The 15710-nt window shown below is 48.3% G+C and overlaps 1 protein-coding gene across 1 annotated transcript; it reads right to left on the bottom strand.

Moving 5' to 3' along the window:
• Window positions 1–4808: 4808 nt before the first annotated feature.
• Window positions 4809–15045, bottom strand: APOBEC2 (apolipoprotein B mRNA editing enzyme catalytic subunit 2). The gene is made up of 2 exons (XM_068961121.1): window positions 14915–15045; window positions 4809–5352 (listed from the first exon to the last, which is right to left on the bottom strand). The coding sequence occupies exons 1-2, from the start codon at window positions 15043–15045 to the stop codon at window positions 4809–4811; spliced, it is 675 nt and encodes a 224-aa protein (XP_068817222.1).
• Between the last annotated feature and the right edge of the window lie 665 nt (window positions 15046–15710).

The raw sequence follows: 15710 nt of genomic DNA, 5'->3' as shown, positions 1-15710 counted from the left end.
TTGATCTCTGGGTCAGGACGATCCCCTGGAGAAGGAAATGGCAACCCACTCCAGTATTCTTTCCTGGAGAATCCCGTGGACAGAGGAGCCTGGTGGGCTACAGTCCACGGGGTCGCAAAGAGTCGGACACGACTGAGCAACTTCACTTTCAGTATCAGAGGTGTGGGGAAACAAGGAGACTATTTCTACCCTCTGTTCTCTTACTGTGGTATTGAGATCAGACAGACCTATTGATTTTCTTCGTAGAATGAATTCTTGGTCTGTCACAGGACTTGCTGCTTTCCCAAGTGTAAAAAAAGAACTGGATTTTAGAAGGGGCTTGTTGAAACACCAGGAGAGCACTGGTTAAATGTAATCTTTGTACTTTAGACTTGTGTTCTTATTGCGTGGCAGCCTGATATGAGGCAGCAGTTTCAAAAAGTATTTGACTTCTTCTGTATCTACAGTATGTGTAACAGACAAGTTCTCTATGTTGTTGGGGTAGGGGCAGTGCTGGGAGCAAGTTCATTGTCAAACTTTTAGACTAAGGCTTTTCTGGAAGCTTTGTTTCTGTCCACAGACACACAGAGAGGTTGAAAGGGAAGAAAGAATGTACAGAACTAAAAAGGAGAGTGGGATGGTAAAAGGAAACTTAGAATTAAAGTATTTTCCTTAGCTCTGGAAAGAAATCTTATCACTGGGTCGAAACATTGGTTTTCTAGGATTAGGGTTAATTTGTTTCATGGAGTATGAGCCTTGTTCACATTTCTGTTAACAAAACCTAGTCTTGTGAAGGTCCGGCTGTAATTGGAATTCCACAGGGATGTGATAAAGTGCCCTGTCATTTGCAGATACTCTTGGGGTCAAATTCCGATGACTTATCACACTTGAAGCCTGGGGAAAGGAGGCATGACCTGATAATCAGAATGGACACATTATTCCTGGAAACCTAGTTTGGCAAACACCCAGAAATTTACATGTGAAATTTTGCTTCCACATAGGACTCAGACAAGCCTTATAAGAAATGAGACTTTTGACACCATCCTGCCCTTGCCATCAAATAGGACGCACAGACCACCCCTACATTATGTGTATCCAAACATTTAAATCCTTCTCACCTTTTCCTCTTTAATCAAGGAGGTAATTGCTTATGGATTGGGAATTGGAACAGGAACAGGTTTCCTGTACCTTTTGTTTCATCCTCTGGCATACTCCTTGTTTTCAGAGGAGGGAAAAGACACTCATTTGCAAGTAATCTTGAGACTATTTTCTGAAGGTCAAGACAAAGGTGAAATCTGCATGGGAGTTGGTACATTCTGTGTAGCCCTGGCAAGTTCTGTTTAAGCCTTTCCTCTACTTTATATAATGTGGCTTGGTTTATAGCCTGGGACATTCCTGTTTCTGGAATTTGCTCACTGTAATTTCTAAATGTTCTAGTTCCTTAAAAAACCTGGTCACAGAAAGACCACGCCACCTCTTTTATTAATGTTGCTGTTTAAAAAAGAAATCCCAACTTAACATGAGATGCATTTCTAGACATGTTGCAAAGATCTGTTCAGACTTTGGGTCTGAGGCTCTTTGCCATAAGCCCAATTGGGGGAATAATACGGACCTTCAGTCCCACGGAGCCTGGTGCCATTTGTCTCTTCACAACTCACTTTCCTGTTTTACAAGAGCAGCCTTAGAGAGGTACAGCGTAAGTGATTTATAGCGTAAGTGTATTTTGAGTTGTCAGAGGGCCTTGGGCAGGATTGGTTGGTGTCGAATGTTGTCCAGCTCCAAGCGGTGTTAGGGAGTCAGGTGTGTCCCCGATGACCACGTGTCATTGCTGTCTCGGTGGCAGCAGGCAGACCTTTGTGAGAAAACAAAGCAACGTTACTGAGAGCCCTGCTGGCCCCAAACAACGAAGAGTTTTCTTTTTGAGTTAGGGTTTCTTTGTGCCTTCCTCAGTGAATGCCTGAATTTCTCCATAGTCACCTGTGATTTCTGTTTTACTCAGGATTGGATTTGTTTCATTTATACTTTGGTGTGGTTCACACAGAGAAAGCCCCAGCAGAGATCTGCTTCAACTATGGTGCAGCTGCTGCTGTGTAGTTACTAAGTTGTGTCTGACTCTTTGCAAGTCCATGGACTAGCCAGCCAGGCTGCTCTGTCCATGGGATTTCCCAGGCAAGAATCTTGGAGTGGATTGCCATTTCCTTCTCCAGGGGATCTTCCTGACCCTGGGATTGAACCCACGTCTCCTGCTTGGTGGGTGGTTTCTTTACCACTGAGCCACCTGGGAAGCCTAACTCTGTTATCTTGCTTTAACTATACGGTTAAATCCTATTCTGTCATTTTTTCAAAAGATGGAAGAAGACATACGAGACACATTTTCTTTAACAAATGCTTATTTCTTGAGAGTATTTTAATTAAGCAAAGTTCTTTGGGGCTTTTAGATTACAACTTGATTTCATGCCAGTTTTTGGTTTTTTTTTTTTAAACTTGGTACATTTTAACCTCTCCCTTCAGGAATATGAGCAACTCAAATAGAGTACAGGGAAGCATGTTAATGGGTCCAGATAATACAATTATGTACACTAATGGAAGGAGGCTTAGAATGTGGAACATGTCCAATGATATTTTATTAAAAAATAATTTGACTTAGAAGTGGACTTTTCTCTCAAACTGATTTATCTGTTTATGTTGATTTAGATCAGCATAAGAGGCAACTCTCAATTATCCAAAATTAAAAGCTTTTTAATCCTCCTTGAAATGCTTAATTTTTATAGCAGATTTAGCTATTTAATTATTTGACTTAATAGGTAAGACACACTCATCTCTGAGGTCTTGCTAGTTTGGCAGCTGGAAGAAGTGGCCTGTGACTACAAGATCTTTAAGAAGAAAGTATACTGGAGTTAAAATTAGGCTGCCAGTCGTCATTCTACAGAATTTATGTAGGGTTTATAATTATGATTGCTAGTCCCTACACTAATAAAATCTTCAAGGAATTTTTGTATTTTCAGAGGTCACCTTTAGAAATCTTTGTATTATTACTCACCACCACTCTTGAGTGGTATTTTATTTTAGGTGAGCAAGGTATCACATGGCACTATCTGACCCTGGTCTCACTGAACTCAGTGAATGAATCCTGCTTTTTTGTAAGAAATGGCTGAGAACTGTGACTTCATAGATTGGTGAATGCTCAGCTAGAGAATGATCCAACACCCTGTGTGCATAGACCTGCCAACATCAGGCTCTGGAACATTGATGTTTCCAGAACACGTCCATGAAGCAACATCTCTTTATTAAGACTGAGAGGCACTAACTCCATGGAAGCAAGCTGCTTTCATGTTTTATTAATCTGTGCTGCTGCTGCTGCTAAGTCACTTCAGTCGTGTCCGGCTCTGTGCGACCCCATAGACGGCAGCCCACCAGGCTCCGCCGTCTCTGGGATTCTCCAGGCAAGAATACTGGAGTGGGTATTAATCTGTGAGGTGTCCAGAATTAAAGCTGGATGAGGGTGTGAAGACACTTTCTGGTAAGGGAAATTTTTGATCAGTAACTCAGGTCTTGTAAAGGGACTTAGTCATACCACTTCTGTGGGAGCAAACTAGATCAGACCAAATTCAAAAGGAGACAGTAGGAGGTCCTGTACCCTCTTTTCCTGAGGGCAATTGGCCTGTTTCTCTGAAAGAGTCTAATTTACCCTCAGCAAGAGGTCGAATTGGCCTTAATTGTGTCCTAATTATTTGCTTAAGTAGCTAATCTTTACTTCCAGTTCTCCTATCCCATCTTGATACCTGTTAGGAGGCCACTTCTGAGCTGTTGCCTAATTTGCACACATCTTTTTAACCCTTTAAACATTCCTTTATCGCAGAACTTGCTGCTTTATTATCTCCATTCCTGAATTCATCGTTTTTCTGCAAGTTCTGCTGAGGTCTTCTCAACATAAGAGAAGTGGTCTTGCATTGTATGTTCACACAGCAATTCCTGGTCTCCCTCAAAGCAGAACCATTTGTTTGAAAACATGAGTTTCTCTGCCTCCTTTCTCTTCACAGAGTTGAATACAAATTCATTCAAGGACATTCAAAAGTACCAAAAATGAGGGGAAAAAATGCCCCTGTAGGAATGAAAAACCAGCATTAAAGGAAAAATAAGAATGGTAAGATTGCAAATGGGGTGGGGGCAGAGTGTCTAGAAGGTGTCTAGAGTTTATAAGTTTGGACAGGAGGACATGGGGACTTGGTAGAGGACTGAAATATCTTTGCTGTTCAGTAACAGGTCCTTGCGGGCGTCCCAGCTGGTGTAGTAGTAAAGAATCCACCTGCCGAATGCAGGAGATGCAAGAGTCGTCGGGGGTTCGAGCCCTGTGTTGGAAAGATCCCCTGGAGTAGGGAATGGCAATCGGCTCCAGTATTCTTAGCTGAAAATTTCACGCACAGAGGAGCCTGACAGGCTACAGTCCATGGGGCTGCAAAGATTTGGACATGACCAAGCAATTGAGCATGTGTGCACGTGTATACACACACACACCCCCCACACGTGCGCAACAGGTCCTTGTACCATCCTCATCTTAGTTATTCAGTCTCATCAAAGCTTTTGGATTTCTATCACCCTTTAGCACTCTAAGTTATGGAGAAAGTTTGATAGAAAAGGATAGGAGAGAAAGGATTTAGGGAGAGGAATTTAGAGGAAAGAGAAAAGGCAGGATCTAAGAATGTTGTTACCACCAACCAGAAGAAAAAAAAGATGAAATCCTTTCAAAGGAAAATCAAAGAGACCACTCATTCCACCTGACCTACCCAAGTTGACAGTGAACAGACTCACGTGAGGCTGAACCTAGCTGCCTACTTCAGGATGTCCGCCAACTTCTCCTCATAGTACAGGAAGTTCTCCTGAATGTCCTCCCAGGGCTCAAAGGCCTTGGATTCACCCTCTTCTTGCTCCACGAAATTCTGCCAGATGTACTCGAAGTCCTGGGGCTTCATGATGCGAAGTCTGCAACCGGCCTCCTTCAGCTTCCTGAGAGCCGCCTGCACCTCAGGCTCCTCCCACATGAAGAGCCGCCCTACCAGGATGAGCAGGCGCAGGTTCTTGGTCTTGTTGAGGGTCTTGACAATGCGGTCTGCACAGGCCGCGCAGGGGCTGGAGGACACGTACCAGGTGACCACGTAGCGCAGGGCGGGGTCGAAGGTCGGCATGATGCTGTTGAAGAAGGCTTCCTCGGCGTGGGCAGCGGCATGCTCGTCCTCCAGATACCCTCGAGAGGCCTGCACTTGGCCTCCCTTGCTCTGTGCTTCCACCACATAGCAGAGGAAGGTCTTGTTCCTGCCGGAGCTGTACTCCACGTTCCGGAACTGAAACTTAAAGAAGTGGGCAGGCAGTCGCTCCCTATGGGTCAAGGAGACAAAGGCACAGGGAAGGAGAGTGGATGATGAGTTCTTGTGCTAGGACTTGCCTGGAGTAGGTGGTTTTCCAAGATCAATTCCCCCGGGGACAGATTCATTCTACTGAAACAGGCCTTGCCTATATGCTAACGGTGGTGACAAAGGGACGAGGGAATTCAAATGGTATATCTGAAGGAGAAGAGAGTGTGGAGTGAGGTGTATATCCTGGACGCCACGTTAGCACAGACCTCCAAACACTCCTTCACTCCCAACACACGGCACATGCTCAGATTTCTAGATCAGTGACTCTGTAACCTGACTGTGCACTAGAATCCGCTGGAGGAGCTACAGATGTCCGTGCTGGTGCCCCACACCAATAAATCAGAACATTTGGAGGAGGCCTGGGCATCAGTGTTTTAAAAAAAAAAAAAATGCTCCAGATGATTTAAATAAGTAGCCAGGTTTGAAAAGCAGGGTCCAAATAGTATTACAAAGTAGCAAGCATGTAAAAATTCTCATGACAGAGCAAGGCAGTGATTGTGCAGAATATTTCACACTTGCATAATCTCTCCTTGTCACTCACAGATATTGCAGCTTAGGTAAGATGTGGCCTAAAACGTCCAGTCCAGGCTCTCCCAAGGACTTTCTCATGTCATCTTTTCCCTCAGGCGAAAGAATGGTTGTCATGTAAGTGTCCAAGAAGGTTTATTTTTGAGGCTAGGCTACCTCAGGGTACTTTGATATGAATTAACTTGTGTAGTATTGACACATTTCAAAACCATAAAAGATAGCCTCTGTCCTTTAGATGCTTATAGTCTTACCAGCGAGATTCTAACCGGAAGGCAAAGATGTGAGTAAGACAGCTGAGAACAGTAGAAGCCTGCTGACAGTGACGAGGTGCAGTACAGACCCATGGTGAAGTTTCTTAAAGTTTAGCCTTGACTCAGGAGTCAATAGAGAATTGTTACAGGTTCCCGAGGAAAGAAAAGTATAATGAAACTGAGGTACATGGAAGAGTTACGGGGGGTGATTTTAGGCAGAGACAGTGAAGCTGGGGAAAAGTCTGAAATTTGGGAAGCCCACTTGGTGTCTTAGGGCACCAGACTTGGTGAGGAATATGTCCAGTGGCTTCCAGGGGAAGTGGATGATTAGCAGATGAAAGCAGCAGAAAAAGGCCAGGTGTTTCAAAAAGTTTGGTAATAAAGGAGAGAAGCTAAAGAAGCAGCATCAAAGCTGAAGATCGTCTTGTTTGTATGTGCATGTTTTTCTAAAACAGGGAAGATTTGTGCGGGTTTGAAGGCCAGATGTGACTGCAGCCATGAAATTAAAAGACGCTTACTCCTTGGAAGGAAAGTTATGACCAACCTAGATAGCATATTCAAAAGCAGAAACGTTACTTTGCCAACAAAGGTCTGTCTAGTCAAGGCTATGGTTTTTCCAGTGGTCATGTATGGATGTGAGAGTTCGACCGTAAAGAAAGCTGAGGGCCAAAGGATTGATGCTTTTGAACTGTGGTGTTGGAGAAGACTCTTGAGAGTCCCTTGGACTGCAAGGAGATCCAGCCAGTCCATCCTAAAGGAGATCAGTCCTGGGTGTTCATTGGAAGGACTGATGCTGAAGCTGAAACTCCTCCAATACTTTGTCCACCTCATGCGAAAAGTTGACTCATTGGAAAAGACCCTGATGCTGGGAGGGATTGGGGGCAGGAGGAGAAGGGGACGACAGAGGATGAGATGGCTGGATGGCATCACCAACTTGATGGACATGCTGCTACTGCTGCTGCTGCTAAGTTGCTTCAGTCGTGTCCGACTCTGTGTGACCCATAGATGGCAGCCCACCAGGCTCCCCCGTCCCTGGGATTCTCCAGGCAAGAACACTGGAGTGGGTTGCCATTTCCTTCTCCAATGCATGAAAGTGAAAAGTGAAAGTGAAGTTGCTCAGTCGTGTCCGACTTAGCGACCCCATGGACTGCAGCCTACCAGCCTCCTCCGTCCATGGGGTTTTCCAGGCAAGAGTACTGAAGTGGGTTGCCATTGCCTTCTCCACGATGGACATGAGTTTGGGTGAACTCTGGGAGTTGGTAATGGACACGGAGGCCCGGCGTGCTGTGATTCATGGGGTCACAAAGAATTGGACATGACTGAGCAACTGAACTGAACTGAGCTGAAGGCCAAGGAGAATGAAGAGGCTGTAAGAAGAGAGATTGAAAAGGTCAGAAGGAGAGGAGGGGATGAGTACCAGCTGGAGAGGCTGAATGTTTTCTTTTTAAAAATGTAATCTCAGATTTTCCTGGGGGTCTACCAGTTAAGAATCAGCCTGCCAATGCAGAGGACACGGGTTCAATCCCTGCTCCAGGAAGATTCCACATGCCGAGGAGCAACTAAGCCCTCATGATGCGACTGCTGTGCCCTGCTCCCTAGAGCCTGTGCTCCACAACAAGAGAAGCCTCCGAAAGGAGAAGCCCCCGCTTGCTGCAACTAGAGAAAGCCCACATGCATCGATGAAGACCCAGTGCAGACAAAAATAAAAAAGCTTTAAACAATGTGATCTCTGTGGTTGCCCCAGAGGATCCCCAACTAGCAGCTCTGCTCTTTCTTGCCTACACCCCTTCCCTCCCCCCAGAGAGGTCACCCAACTCCCTGGGCTTCAGGGGGATCCCTGGTATCCCAGGGCCTTGGCTTCTTAGTGATAAGTAGCAGGTGCCAAGGAGCTGAGTAGACGTGAGCTGTTTCCCTGCAGTTGTTCCCACCCCCATCACCAATTCCCCACCCAGGTTTCCGTGTCCCTTGCTGTCAGGTTAGGTTTCCACTGGGGAGATGGATGTGTTTGGGGCCCCAGCCCCGGGATTCCTTCGGGTACTATCTTTAGCTCTCTTAAGTCCCTCTGTCCCTGGTTGAATGTGTTTATTATTTACTTAACATTTGGGGAGAAAGGATGGCCTGATGATTCCCCTCTCCTCTTTCAGTCCCTGCTGGGAAGTCACTTACACTAGGCTCTCCCCTGTTAAACTCACCCCAGAAGACCACTCCTCAACTCAGCCAGTTGTTAAATGATCCTTTCACTTCCTAGAGTGGCTTTTTTTCCTCCTGAGAAGCACGGAGCCTACACTTCTTGCTGAAACTTTTTTTTTCCCTCTCTAATCAGTGCCAGACCACCCCCAATCCCACCCCCACCCTCCCAACCATCCCCAAGTCCAATCCAGAGCCACCTGTAGGATGGATTCGCAGGTAAAGGTTCTGGAAGGATTCATAGCTGCTTGGTTGACTTGGGGCTTCAGCAGTAGCTTCCTATGTGGTCCCTCAGGTTTCCTTTCGGAAACTGAAAAGTATTGCTCCAACTTTGCCAAGTACAGCCCAACCGAGAAGACGTGTGGCCCAGTGTGAGGTTGCATGCTGGCTGGATGGTCTACAACTGATGCTTCTCTCAGTCTGTCCTCCTCTTCTTTAGGCAAGAGGAAAGGACCCAGAGAAATGGGAAGGCCAATGGAGAGGGAGAAGGTTCACCTCTCCATAAATATTGGTTTCTGACCCCTGGGGCCAGCAGCCTCATGGTCTGCCCTGTCCCTCAGCAGGGCGTTCTGGACCCGTTACCTCAGAAAGGGAAGTGCATTCAAGGGGCAAAGGAAAGTCAGGGAAGGTCTCGGCTCCCAGTCTTCCTTGGGATTGGCTCAGAGACAGCCTGCTTGGCTTCTCAGTGAAATTCTTGGTTTTTCTAGAAGGAGCATACAGGTTGAATGAGGTTCTTTGGGCTTTTCAGACTGAAACAGCCAGGTCCTGGAGGGCCACCAGGAGAGCAGAGTTGGTCTGGAATTTCTCCAGAGAGCTAGCCCATGTGGTCGTCTTGGGTTATGTTATAGAATCACAAAGTAAGTCAACACTATTATGCCCACTCGGCTTCCCTGGTGGCTCAGTAGTAAAGAATCCACCTGCCAATGAAGGAGACATGGGTTTGATCCCTGGGTCGGGAAGATCCCCTGGAGGAGGAAATGGCAACCCACTCCAGTATTCTTGCTTGGGAAATCCGATGGACAGAGGAGCTTGGCAGGCTACAGTCCATGGTCGCAAAAGAGTTGGACATGACAGAGTGACTAAATAACATTATGCCCACTAGTGGGAAGAGAGAAACAGTGACGGTGACTTTGTAGATGATCACACGCATCTTTCATTTTCTAGTAGCATGACATGCTCCAGTACCATATTTACATATCGCTCTTTGCTCTCAACCCCAGCAGATATTTTCCTGCTGAAGTGTGAGTGTGTGTGTGTGTGTGTGTGTGTGTGTGTGTGTGAGTGTATGTTGGAGTGGTAGCCAGGAGACAGATGCTGATGATAGATTTCTTCACCTGGACCTAGTCCCTTCTTCAAGCACAGAAACTAACAGCATAACTCCTACTCCCTCCTGCCAACTTCAGCACCTCCTTAGGAGCCATTTCCTCATACTTTCTGCAAACAAGGCCATTCACACTTCATCTCCTTAGACCTGGGTTTCTGGACATTGCAGTTCTCTAGGCTGGAAACCAAGAATCCTTATATCTAGAAAAAAGAGGGACAACTGTCTGCTTGATGGAGGGAGAAGAGATGTGACTCAGTGCTATATATATATATATTTCACCCCCCTCACTTTTACATTAAAAAACATTTGCATTTCCTAAGCATAAATCTAGACAGTGAAGGCAAGCAACTTGGAGGGCAGTGGAAGCTCGTCTGAGATTAGACATTCGCCCCCCAAATAATCCATGGAGCAGAAAACCTACTCACAGGTAACTGAGTGATGACTCATTTCCACTTTGCTCACTAGACCTTTTCATGACCTACTTGAAAGAGGCAGAATTGCCAATCTGAGTTTCCTTTCCCCTTTCTCAGACCACTTTTCGAAGTGGATGCTACAGAGTGGGCATTGTCAGAAGGAGGAAACAGAGTTCTAACAGCCAGACTTCCTGGAGCTGAGAAGGTGTTTGATGGGCTGCTGGCTCCTGACTGGCAGTTCTGGATGGGATTCTGCAAGCCCTGGGCCCGCCCTTTTTCTTGGGCCCGCCGTTTCTCAGAGGAATGCCATCCTGCACATATGCTTCAACCTTCCCCTGACCCTCAGAGGAGACCAGAGTCCGTGACCATCTTCTATCCGTTATGAAACAAGCCCTTCACAGTCTGCTCAGGAGTCCAGGTGAGGGGCGAGCATTAATAGTGGCATTGAACTCCTGGCCCAGCCTCTCTGAACCCTGCTTCTCCTCTCTCTCCTCACGTGGGTGGAGTAAGCTACGGGTGGCTAAAGAAGTGGTTGAAAGGAGACTCACTGCCTGTGCCATTTATCTCTGTTCCAGAATAACCCCTTTGATAGCAGCTTCAACTTCATGTAAAATCATGCACAACATAACTAGAGATAAAGACAAACACACAGCAAGCGCTGCTGCCAGGCAGAGCTGCAGCTGGGATGGAGGGATGGGGAACCAACCCATTCAGGTGCCCCAGAGCTTCCCCCAAGCAAGCTGAGTTCAGAAGCAAAAGAACCAGAGGAATTCTTTTGTGAGCCTACTGCTGTTGGATCTTTGTATATATATTAATAATATATCTGGAACTTCTCCCCTCAAGAAGCTCCCCCTGAAGGTTAGGGAGTTTGGGGTCGATGTGTACACACTGCTGTATTTAAAATGGATAATCAACAAGGACCTACAGTATAGCACAGGGAACTCTGCTCAGTGTTACGGGGCAGCCTGGATGGGAGGGGGTTGAGGGACCATGGATACATGTGTATGTATGGCTGAGTCCCTTTGCTGTCCGCCTGAAACTATCACAACATTGTTAATCAGCTATGAGGTGACAGTCATTCAGTCGTGTCCGACTCTTTACAATCCCACGGACTGTAGCCCACCAGGCTCCTCTGTCCATGGAATTCTCCAGGCAAGAATACTAGAGTGGGTTGCCATTCCCTTCTCCAGGGGGATTTTCCTGACTCAGGGGTTGAACCTGTGTCTCCTGCATTGAAGGCAGATTCTTTATCATCTGAGCCACAGGGGAAGCCCTCCAATATAAAATAAAAAGTTACAAAAAGTAGCCCTCCCCTCATTAATTCCCTACCCAAATGTCTGACAGAGAGCCTACCAAACAATAGGCACTCAATCATGAGTTCACTCATTTATTCAACAAATAATTATTGAGCACCAGTCAGGAGCTGGGTACCACTCTTGGTACTGGGGACAAAACACCTAAAAGGCAGAGTCCTTGTCCTCATGGAGATAAAATACTTCTGGGGAAAACGGGCAGTGAATAAATGACTGCTTTTCAGAAATTTTTTGTTGAATTTGCATAAAAGATGTCTCTTTATGGCTTTTTCTGGATGTGGTGTGGTGATTTGGAGTCAGCCAGTCTTGGGATTCACATCCTACTCCATCCACTTCATGCACGCGTTCTTAGTCACTGTCGTGTCCGACTCTTTGCGACCCTATAAACCGTAGCCCTCCAGGCTCCTCAGTCCATGGGGATTCTCCAGGCAAGAACACTGGCGTGGGTTGACATGCCCTCCTCCAGGGGATCTTCCCAACCCAGGGATCCAACCCAAGTCTCTCGCATCTCCTGCATTGGAAGGCAGGTTCTTTACCATTAGTGCCACCTGGGAAACCTGACGTCACCCACTAGCTTTGGGCAAATTCTCTCTCCCTCTGAGGCTTGGTTTCCTCATCCAGAAGACAGACTGAGTAATCTCACCTCTCTTTGGACAACAGTCGACTTTTGAAAAATTAAACCTGATACTGAAGGATGGTGCCTTCTTTGGCCCTCAAGTCTTCCCCTTTTAAGCACATCCCTCCTCTGCCCTTCCATTCCTATTCAGAGGGTTCTCTCTCTCAGTGCTTTTTTTTTTTTTTTTGTAAAGCCTTGATTTCTAACATTTGCTGCTTTCCCGTACACACACCTGCTGTGGAGATTTCAAGAAATGAACAGGAAGTCAGTGAACACAGATGTGGTAAGAGGTGCACCCGATGGGCCCTCAGCTGAGGCAGGAACAGGCCTGGGCACACCACTGCTGCTATAGACCTTTTGCTAGCATTTTCTATCACATCATTTTTAATGTTCTAAAGTCTGCTTTTTTTTTTTCTGACCGAGTCACGCAGCCTATAGGATCTTAGTTCCCTGACCATGGATTAAACCCGGGCCCTCGAGAGGGAAAGTGCCCAGCCCTAACTCCTGGACCACCCGGGAATTCCATGGTTTCTATCCCGAGTGCCCTATTCACACCAGAATCACAAGTGGGCATGTTTCTCCTTATTCATACCTGGTAGTGCCCCTGCCCTCAGACTGTTTGCTCAAAAGCCATCTGCTGTTCTAGTCTGGGGCCCTGTTCAAAGGAGCAGTGTGATGAGACCCTCCCCCGGGAAGGCCAGGCTCTGCTGGCCCTTTGATGCCAGGACACCTGGAGAGCGGAGCAGAGGAGAGCTTTCCCTCCGCCTGTCCCCTCACAGACAGCCGCACCTCGGGGCTATTTTAAGTTGTCTGTTTACCCGCAGGGGCCCAGGAGACAGATCTCCACAGCTGTTCCTTGAGGCCGGGAAATATGAAGGGCTCCACCTCCCTCCTGAACTGCTCTCAGAGCGTCGTGAAAGTGGCCCTCCTGTGCCTCACTGGGGAGCCTTGGCTTAGGGAAGACTTTGCACCTCACCACCTGGAGGATGGAGACAGGTGGGAGCTCTGTTTGGGAGACCAGTGAAAAGGACGCTAGGCTGGAGTCAGAAAGCATGCCTCTTACTGGTTCTGTGGTCCAGGAGCATGGCTGGACCTCCCTGTTTCTCCAGCTGTAGTGTGGTGGTGATACAGCTCCTCTCTCAGCCTCACGGTGAGGCTGGAATGAACTCAGGTGTGTGTAAGTGTGCCGGCATCATAAACCCCCGGACACGTGTCCGTAACATCAGAGGATTTAATCTTTCAAAACCTACCACCCTGAGCCCCCAAAGCATGTTCAACTCAGCAAACATACTTTAACTCTCTTCCAAACTGACCCTGCCCGTGTGCTGGGGAGATTACAACACAGCACAGAGTGGGTGTGCCTCCGTGTGTGCGTGTGTGTGAGAGACCAAGGCCAGCATGGGCCAGCACACTTAGCTGTTAGAAAAAGGATCTCTTTCCATAAAAAGCCACTGGAATGGAGGACACTCCCGGCCTGGCGGCCCTAGGCCCTCCCTGTGTCTATATTAATCTGTGCCCCGTGGCTCCTTTAATCCTGGGATGGGGGTGACATTACTCGGTTGGCCACGGACAAGTGCAAGTTCAGGGGCTCTTCCCTGAAGCCTTGCCTCAGGAACTAGGATACATTTCCCTCAGGTTCTCTTAGAAACCGGAAAATGTCTCAGCCGAAAGGGAACTTGGGAATCAAGTAGCACAACTTCCTAAGGTTACAAATGAAAAAATTGCAGCCAGTCCAGGACTGGAAAAACACTTGCCCAGCTTCAGACAGCAAGTCCCAATCACCTCCCAGGGTTCCTTCTGCCCTTGAAGGCATCATGCCTCCATGGAATTTCTCTTCCTGCGGCCCCTCCTCTGCCTGTGGGCATTGCTGGAGACTCCCAAGAAGGAATCCTTATGCCCCCACATACTCAGTCCCTGGGTCAGGAAGATCCTCTGGAGGAGGAAATGGCAACCCACTCCAGTATTCTTGCTGGGAAAATCCCATGAACAGAGGAGCCTGGTGGGCTACAGTCCATGGGGTCACAAAGACTTGGACATGACTTAATGACTAAACAACAACAATAACCACAAATTCCCTTCTTATTCTTTGTTTAGGAATTTAGCAGAATCTTCTGCCAGAAGGACAGGGAGAGAAGAGGAGGACGACTGTCTTGCCTTATTCCTGGAGGTGCCATCATCTAGACAAGGCAGGGGGACCCTCTTTGGAGCCTCAGCATTCTCTGCTGCAGGTCCTGCGCCCTCCAGGCTGCGGTGGAGGGCGAAGGAACACCTCCTCCGCCCAGAAGCTCTGGCCCTGGCCTGTACCCTCTCTTTTTCCCTGGGGGCGGATGCGAATCTCTGCCCCTGGGGAGATTCAGAGATGAAGCAGCAAGAAAACCAGACTGCGTCTCACTCTAGCTTGGGAAAGGATGGATCTGTCTTTCCTAGCTTAGGCTCTTCGACTTCAGGGAGAAGCTCTAAAGAAAGAGAGGAAGACATACATACGGGTAGAGGAGAGGCCCACTCAGAAGCAGGGACAGAAGTTGAAGGAGGAGGTTCTCTGGGACCTTTCTGAAATGTGCTGGCGGTATCCCATGATCTCACCCAATTCCCCGGGACTAAACTGCTTTTACCCAGAGAAGCAGGTGACACCCCAACACCACGAAGCCCCAGGGCTGGTTTCCTTCTCAGGGTCCTCGATTCCCCAGAGTTCCCCCTACCTCCGCTGATCGGAGGTGTCACTCTGAGAGGCCCAGAGTGAGTTGCTGCTGCTTCCCACGTGGTGCACACCTGGGTGCTCTCCCGGCTGCAGCGTGGTGACCCCGACCCCTGCTATTACCATCCTAAGTCCACCAGCCTGTCCCGCCTGCTTCGTGCCGGGGAGGAGGAGCCCAGCCCACGCCCAGCTCTCACCCGGTGACGATCTCAAAGGGCGGCAGCTCAATCAGCTCCTTCAGCTTCTCGGGGTCCTCTAGGTTCTCCACGTCTTCGCCATTCTGGGAGGCAGGCTCCGCGGCCGCCGCGGCCTCTTCTTTCTGAGCCATGGAGGGACTGAGGCTCTGGAGTCAATGAGAAAAAGGGGAGAGGCGGCGGGTCTGGGCCAAGGCCTGGCGGCAGAGTCCCAAGCAGCTGTCAGCAGCTAAATCTGCCTGGGGTGACGGGGAAAGGATGGGGCAGGCCAGGCGAGTGCACTCAGCCCCTGGCCCGCAGGCTTTATAGCCGGAGGCCCCTCCCCCAGCTTCTCTCTCTCTTTTTTTAATTGAGTGACGGCGGGTGCGGGGATGGGGGGAATGGAAAATCTGGCCATCGGTGTCCCCTGTTTATCAGAAGCAGAGACAGGAGGCTGGCAGGTGGGGATGGCTTGGCCTGCACCCCTGCCCCCTGCACCGGGTTACACAGGTCTTCACATGCTCTTTCTCTTCCTCCCTAACTGGTTTTATTTCTTCTCCCCCACCCAGCTCGCCTGGGGAGATTGGGTGGGTGAGTCTTTGGAGGGGAGTTCTCTCAGAGGTTTAAGTGGGACAAGGATTGTGTTGAAAGGGACCCAGGCCAGCCTGACTGGGGGGACTTGGGTTCAGGGAAGGAGGGTCCTGAGATGGGGTGAGGGGGATAAGTACTGCCGATGGGGAAGACACTGTGAGCTGTTACTCAAAGGGAGTGCACGCTGATTTGCCTATAATGATGCCTAGTGCAACATCACATCCACTGG

The sequence above is a fragment of the Capricornis sumatraensis genome, chromosome 22 (assembly GCF_032405125.1).
Source record: "Capricornis sumatraensis isolate serow.1 chromosome 22, serow.2, whole genome shotgun sequence".
Lineage (NCBI taxonomy): Eukaryota > Metazoa > Chordata > Mammalia > Artiodactyla > Bovidae > Capricornis > Capricornis sumatraensis.
This window is presented reverse-complemented; position numbering and strand designations above follow the sequence as displayed.

Coding starts and splice junctions, on each gene's coding strand:
- APOBEC2 (XM_068961121.1), bottom strand. CDS start 15,045: ATGGCTCAGAAAGAAGAGGCCGCGGCGGCCGCGGAGCCTGCCTCCCAG. Junction 5,353..14,914: donor CCCTTTGAGATCGTCACCGG/GTGAGAGCTGGG, acceptor CTTGACCCATAG/GGAGCGACTGCCTGCCCACT.